The 7,794-nt window shown below is 50.5% G+C and overlaps 1 protein-coding gene across 3 annotated transcripts; it reads right to left on the minus strand.

The window, feature by feature from the left end:
* Positions 1-941: 941 nt before the first annotated feature.
* LOC147217411 (neurogenic differentiation factor 2-like) lies at positions 942-5,966 on the minus strand. 3 transcript variants are annotated; one of them, XM_086175985.1, is made up of 2 exons: positions 5,952-5,966; positions 942-3,269 (listed from the first exon to the last, which is right to left on the minus strand). In XM_086175985.1, exon 2 carries the CDS (start codon positions 3,260-3,262, stop codon positions 2,198-2,200), a length of 1,065 nt encoding a protein of 354 aa, XP_086032111.1. In that variant the 5' UTR covers positions 3,263-3,269; positions 5,952-5,966; the 3' UTR covers positions 942-2,197. The 3 variants fall into 3 exon arrangements, with proteins under 3 accessions (XP_086032111.1, XP_086032110.1, XP_086032109.1); XM_086175984.1 differs by lacking the exon at positions 5,952-5,966 and adding an exon at positions 5,531-5,754; XM_086175983.1 differs by lacking the exon at positions 5,952-5,966 and adding an exon at positions 5,353-5,423.
* Between the last annotated feature and the right edge of the window lie 1,828 nt (positions 5,967-7,794).

Raw genomic sequence — 7,794 nt, forward strand, 5'->3', positions numbered from 1 at the left:
TGTGTGTGCGTGTGTGTGTGTTTGTGTAGGGTAAGTGGTATGATGGTGGGAGTGTGGGGGGGGTGCATTTCATCCCTGACTTTCGAGGAAGGAAATCGAAGATGATCAAGGCTGATATTGGCGCTATTCAGCATGTATTCAATAATAATAAAGGACATTTTAAGATGAAAGGAACGACCCCCCCTCCCATTTGAAATTATTTATTAGAGTTCAACAAGTCGGCCTTGTCCAAAATTCAATTTTGGAAATAAAAAATAATCGAATTTTTTTCTAAAGCCCTATAGTGTGTTACATCGCACATTTTTACGTGCTTGCTGTGGTTTTCACAGAATAATACCAACGGAACTGCGCCATGGCTTTAACGACGGGCATAGGAACGCAGAATCCCGACCATGTGTGCTGGATTAAAACCGTTTTTTTTTTTTATTCTGGATTATCGTATTACCAATGGTCCCGTCAGAGGGGCACTGAGGGCGGCTGCGGGAGAGGGAGCTGTCCGCGGTGCTGAAACCGACCTCAGTCAGGAGCTCCGACACCCACGTCGGCGCATCGATCTGCAGGAAAAAAATTCAATATAAAAATAAATAAATGAAGGGAAATAAAAAAATCCGCAGTGGGCTAATTCCACTCTTTAGAAAAAAAACGAAATACATGTTCCAGAACCGTGGCGGGTTGGAGGACGGCCAGCAGGCCGCTCCTCGTGCTCCCGACCCAGGCCTGTGGCACCAGGCCCGACCACACCAACATTAGCTGGACGCACTGAGTCGTTATTCTTAAAATATAAATTAAAATTAATTAACAACAACATCCTCCAAATGTTGCCTGAGTCCTATCACTGAAAACCAATTATCATCCCAATTCTCGAGGTTTCGATTCTGCTAAAGCTTTTTTTTAATATAACAAGTTGAAAAGGCGTTGATTTCAAATACAAATTAAAATCAGGTTGCACAGGCTTATTTATTGTCATTTTATTTTACCACACATTGGTCCAATACAAAGCTGAACGACTTGAATTTTTTATGAAAAGGGAAAAAAGGTCTCAGCAACACATGGGGTCCCTTTCATTAACTATTAACATTAATTACAGAAAGCAACACAATAAATACGTGCAATAATAATAATAAACTTATTCAACACTTAAAATGATAAGGAAAATGCTGAACCAAACTTTAATTTGAAAGGAAAGTACAGTGCAATGGCTCAAATACAAGACCAGGGTTACGTGAGAAACTTACAGTAGAAAATGAAAAATGAAAAAATAAAACTCTTTTTAATGTATTTTGGTGTTTTTTTTTCGAGACGTTTTGGCCAGCACGTTTTTCTTTTCTTCCTCTGATCATACTGGTGATGATTGCCAAAGTGTGTGTGTGTGTGTGTGTGTGTGTGTGTGTGTGTGTGTGTGTGTGTGTGTGTGTGTGTGTGTGTGTATGTGTGTGTGTGTGTGTGTGTGTGTAGGCGTGTTCGCAGCAGCACTGATTACTTGTTGCCTATGGTTTTGCATAGATGCGACACGATAGATTTGCTGAAGATCAGACTCATTTTCAAAGTAACCCAATTATGTGCATTTTTTAACCTCTGCGTTTTCAAAAAAACAACAAAATAAAGTAAATAAAAATCCAAAAATCTCACTCTCATGGGAAAGTGGGTCGTTTTATTTCCTTTTAATACGTTAGAGAGAGAGAGAGACATTTTAAGGTCGTAACAGCAGCTCCAGCCGGCGATGAAGTGGATCGACATCCGGGTACCGGGTACCGGAAATGCAAACAGGCACCGATACAAACACAAACCACGTCTTTAAAACAAACAAAAAAAACATGACCTCTGGTCATATTTCCTCTTTAACAGCTTCCAGCTGGAAACATATTGTGCGTGTGTGTGTGTATGTGTGTGTGCGCGTCATTAACCTGCCACTGTCACTACATCCCTGACTATAGTAAACAAATATACCGGATAAATAAATAAAATAAATTACATTATAACAGGTTGGAACTTTTTCTTTCAGAAATGCCTCGATCCTCGAGGTGGATGTGTGTGTGGGGGGGTGCAGGAGGGGAGGGGATGGATGATGAGGAGGAAGAGGAGGAGAAGGAAGGGGGCGCCTTATCAAAATGTGCCGTGGAGAGATTGTAGATCACAAGGGGGGAAGGGGGTGTGTGGGAGAAGGGGGGCGGTGATGGCACGACGGCTCTCCCTCCGCTCAGTTGTGAAAGAAGGCGTTGAGTTCGTCGTACACGGGGGCCCGGTCGTGGTGCAAGTGCATGTCGTGGTAAGGCAGGACGTTTTCAGAGTGAATGCCGCTCCGGGCCCCCGAGGAACCGAACACCAGGTTGTGGCCCCCGGCGGCTCTGGAGCCGGGCAGGCCGGAGTAATGCATAGAGTAGTGGTAGCCCTTGTCGTTGTCCGGGGACGCGGGGCCTTGGTGCTTCAGGGAAAAGTTGCCGTTGACGCACAGCGGCGGGCTCAGGGCGCCCTCGTACTCGGGGCTGTTGTACTCCGGGGACGCGCCGCCGCCGTACAGAGAGTCGTACGCCGAGCAGTAGCCGTGCGCGCTCAGCGGGTGCGAGTTCGAGCTCTGGCGGCAGTGCGGGCTGGAGAGACGGGCGCACTGGTACGGGTAGGAATGCATGGAGAAGGAGCCGGAGCCGAAGCGGCCGCCGTCCTGGCACTGCTGCTCGGTGAGGAAGTTGCGGGAGTTGAGCTGCAGGCATCCCGCCACCAGGTTGGTCGTGGGCTGCGAGAGGCCCTTGCAGAGCGTCTGCACGTAGGACACCAGGTCGGGCCTTTTCCCGGAGCGCAGGATCTCCGACAGCGCCCAGATGTAGTTCTTGGCCAGGCGCAGCGTCTCGATCTTGGACAGTTTCTGCGTCTTGGAGTAGCACGGCACCACCTTGCGCAGGTTGTCGAGCGCGGAGTTGAGATCGTGCATGCGGGTCCGCTCCCGCGCGTTGGCCTTAATCCGCCTCAGCTTGGAGCGCTCGATCCGGGCCTGGGTCATCTTGCGCTTCTTGGGGCCCCGTTTCTTGGGCCGGTCCCCCTCGGTGTCCTCCCCGTCGTCCTCGTCCTCCACCTCGTCGTCCTCGTCGTCTTCCCCGGCGTGCTCGGAGTGGCTCCGGCTGCCGCCCCTCCCCTCCGCGTCGTCCTGCGCGTCCCGGTCCTCGTCCTTGCCCTTGGAGTCGTCCTCCTCCTCGCTGTCCTCAGCCCAGCCGCCGTACTTCTGCACGTCCGGGAGCAGCGACGGGTCGCTGAACAGCCTCGTCAACATCGTGGCTCTGCGTGGGGCAGGGGTGGAGTGGGGTGGGGAATGGAGGGATCACAGGGGGTGGGGTGGGTGAGGCGTTCAGGGGCAATGTCACACAGTCAGCGCCCGTCTCCGAAGGACATTTCCGATTAAATCTGTGTTCTAAACGTCAAATCACGGAGGGTGAGTCTTTCTTTAGCTTTTACTTAAACGAATAAAACACGCACAGAAGAAATAAACCCGCTGTCACGGCTTCGTGTTGCATTTAAAGACCAGACCGCTTCCCTTTCCCAGCCCTCCCACTCCCCCTGTCACCAATGTGCCCCGTCGAGTTCTCTCTCAGCGGGCCTCAACGGCGGGGGCCCACGTTACAGGTCCCACGGGTGGCTGTGGGGGTGGGGTGGGGTGTGTGTGTGTGTGGGTGGGGGGGGGGGGGGGGCGGCTCCACTTTTCGCTCCTCTTGACACTCCTGGCTGCATTCCAGCACACAAATCCCGTCAGAGGAAATTTTTACATATTTATTTTATTATTCAATTTGAACGACAGACAGTAAAATCACACGGTTAATGAATTACAACTCATTAACGCTTACTCTTTATATAACTAAAAAAACAGGAGCGTCATTTAAAAAATAAAATCATCTCTTAAAAAGCAGGCCTCAGTGCTGTCTTTTGCAATTCATTATTTTTCTATATTATGCATATAATAATAATTATAATAATAATTACAATAATAATAATAACAATACAAATGATACATAATAATTATTATTATAATTATTATTATTATAGTTCCAGAACGTAACGGACGTTTGATACAGCGTATTAATACACGCATTCATTCTAATATCGATCATCTTACTACTTCAATGTGCAGACGAAGCTGCTTGATCTACAGAGACGAAATGACCTTTGACCCAAGCGACCAGCCTCCGCCGACGACCGGCATCCTTCGTTTACCGTCCATTACCAGCACGGCGGGCGGCGGATACACACGGTTGCGGTAGGCTGAGATGTTCGGTTAATTATGTCGGAGGGGCGGCGGGTGGAGGCTGGGTGGCGGTGTTGGTATGGGAGGCGGTGGGGGGGCTGCCAGGGGCAAAATCTAGTTTTTAAATCTCCGGCTCAGGAGGTTTGCTCAATTAAAAGAAGAAGGGAAAACACACACACGCACACTCACACACACACGTACATACACACGCGCACGCACGCACCCACACAACGACGTTTAATTAACAGAGCGTGCAGTTTACACGAAATAGATTTCACACGTAATCCGGTATGCACCGGCGCGTCCGTTTCCACGCACTTTCGGAAGCCGCTTGTATCCTTTTAGCCCTCGTTAAATATGAAAACGCGACTCGGGACGCCCTGGCTGCAGTTAAAGCGAAAAAACGGGAAAAGAAAAACAACAATAACAACAAGCCCGTATTCCCCGCAGCGCGTCCGGACGCGTGGCGGGCGCAGAGAATCGTGTCGTCAACCCGTCGTCCCACCCTTTTTTTTTTTTCCTCCCGCGCCGCACATCACGGACGGAAATCGTAAATAAATCTCCCATTAAGCCCGAGGACGTCCTTCGACGAAGCCGCTATAAAAAAATCCTCCATAAATAATCTCCTCATTATCTTTTGTCCCGCTAATTCGGTGTCCGGAATCTCTAAATCAAATTACTGTCCGCGATGATCGATTTACAGCCGCCGTTACTCCAATCCTCCAGATTGGCGAGCGTAAATAATCCCGGAGGAGGAGGAGGGGGTGGGCGGGGGGCGACAGGAGGGGCGCTTTGCCCTTTTTTATGTTTGCGTTGCTATTTTTTTTTTCCTTCCTAAATAATCCAGGTTAGATCCGGATGTCAAAAGTTGAAGGGCACGCACGGGGTGGAGGTGGAGGAAGGGGGTGGGGGTGGAAATCCATTAAACTGACACTTATATGATACGTTTGATTTAGGAAAAAAAATAATAAATTGAATTGGAAAAACAATGACTGAGGCGCCACCAGCAGATTTGGAGACCGTGACGCCTCCGGTATCGATATCAGTGATTGATAGGTGACCGGAGGCGACAAAAGATGCCCCTCATGGACCCGCGCCAGAATAAATTAGCATTTTCGTCCTACCTCAATTTCGCGGAAAAAAAAAAAAATCTGACGATTTGGAGCTGTGACATCACGCACCGGTAATCCATTCGGTAATCAGATTACATTTTCCCTCCGTCTCAGAAAAAAAAAACGCCACCTCAACATCCAGGAAAAAAAAATAACATTAAATTATTATTTTTTTTATCCCCCAACTTACCTCAAGCTCTTCACGCGAGATGATGGGAGATTTAAACCCGGGGGTGGGGGGGTGGGGGGGTTGTGGAAGAAAAAAAAAAAAAAAAAAAAAAGAAGAACACACTCGACTTTCAGACCATCTTCCGGGAACCGAACCCGGCGCTCCGTCTCAGGCGCAAGAACGCAGCTCGACTTCCGCCGCCGCCGACGAGACGACGACGACGCGGTGCTCCTTCCTTCCTCAGTGGTTCTCCTCTCCGTTCGCACTCCTCACCTCTCCTCCAATAACCGGAGCCGGTGCGTCTCCACGCGTGTGAGTGTGCATGCACGTGTATGTGTGTGAGTGTGTGTGTGTGTGAGTGTGTGTGTGTGTGTGAGAGAGAGAGAGAGAGAGAGAGAGAGAGAGAGACAACAGGCGAGCCGCAGCGGACGGGGTTACATACCAGCTCCGGCTGCGATGCCAGCGCCCATATGGCTGCACGTCACCGGCAAGAGCCATCACATGAGAGCACGGTGATTGACATGCGCCCGCATTCGGAGAGATTTGCCCTCCCGGAGGGGTGGGGGGGGGTGGGAGAAAGAGAGAGAAAGAGAGAGAGAGAGAGAGAGAGAGAGAGGGAGAGAGAGAAGGAGGAGGTAGAGGAGGAGGTGGAGGAGGATGGGGAGGATGGAGAGGAGGGGGCCTTCGCCATCTGTCACCGCGCTCGCGCTCACACAGCCAGAAAAAAAGGAGGAAAAACAGAAGAGAGAGAGGGGTGGGTGGTGGTGGTGGTGATGGTGGTGGTGGGTGGGGTAAATAAAATGGTAGGGAAAAAAAAAAAATCATCACTGCTGACCTGTGCGGCTGCTTCAAGGGACGCAGCCTTTTTTTTCCTACACCCGCCCATCATCTTCTCGTTCCTCGGACAAAAAGTATCACCGCCGGTCGGAGTGCCGGTGCTGCATACTAACTCCCAGCAGGAGCATTATACTGATTATTCAGGGACCTCAGTGAAGTGCCCCGGCCATAAACACTGTAGTACACGGTTAATTAAGTGACGATACATATAGATAAACTATCAACGGCATCCGGTGAGATAGCCTGACACAAAGACACTCTCACACACACACACGCACGAGTAATTAATCAAATAACCATTTTAAAAGTCCCTTTTCTCACACACAAGTTCAAGGAGATAATAATGTAAGCAGCTTATTACAAAATTACATCAATTAACTCTACAGCCAAATGAAAGGTGGTTAAACCAGGTTTAGACGCGGGATTTATCCTCCACCACGTCTCTGGCGGTGGGGCGGGAGGATGGGGGGTGGGAATGCATTATAAGTGCATTAAGGCCGCGGAACAGAAGGCATATTGTTTATTTATTTACCTAATTGGATCAAATTATGCTTCGATGTATTCAGAGGAGCCGCGACCAAAACCAATCGTGATTTGTTCTGACTCGGGTGGCCGCAGATGACCCACTTGCCCGAGCCGCAAATGAGTCAGATTAAAAGGTATAATGTGACATGGGGGTGGGGAGGGGGCTGCATCGGATCCCTCCACGGCGCGGGCGCCTGCGTCGCGAGTGCACGTGAGGTGCGTGCCAGAGCTGCTGCTGGTGTTTTCCAGCGTGGCGCCTTCGGGGAGGGAGTGGGGGGGCTCGAGCATCAAAGAAACGGAGACGAGAAACACTGGAGGAGCGAGACCCAGGTGTGCGGGCTTCGCCGGGGGACATATGAAACGCGAGCGGTGGGGTTGGGGGGGTGTATCTGGAAATGACAGGCGATTGGCGCTGGCAGAGGTCGGAGGAGATTTAGAAGGAGGCGCGCCGGCTAATCGCGTTGCAAGAATTTGTCGCAAGCAGAAACCCGGTCCAGCCGGGGGGGTCGATGGGGGGCTTTGTGTCCGTCCCGGCAGCGAGATCTCTCTATTTAACCGCGCATTAGGGGAGTTAATGTGGGAGAAATGAGCTCGATGACCACAGAGTCCAATTTGGCACAAAGGCGCCCGCGGAGTTGCAGAACGGGGACCAGGAGGCCGAGGAATAGCTGATAGAAGCTCATCCCGTCCTTGGGCCCGGTTTCACCCCCGTATCCTCTGTTCGGGTGGTTGCGGGGTCGCCCCCCAGGGTCACCAGCAGCGCGGCAGCTGCGGCTGGGGAGCGGTGATGCCGCACATTTACTAATGTGTCCCATCCTTTATGGGATTAAGGGATGGTAGCCTGGCACTACCCCAACCCATGGTGGGATGATTGTGTCAGAGGAGTGTGTGTGTGTGTGTGTGTGTGTGTGTGTGTGTGTGTG

The sequence above is a fragment of the Fistularia commersonii genome, chromosome 28 (genome assembly GCF_037954325.1).
Source record: "Fistularia commersonii isolate RoL2024-O1a breed Wild chromosome 28, RoL_Fcom_v1.0, whole genome shotgun sequence".
Taxonomy (NCBI): Eukaryota; Metazoa; Chordata; class Actinopteri; order Syngnathiformes; family Fistulariidae; genus Fistularia; species Fistularia commersonii.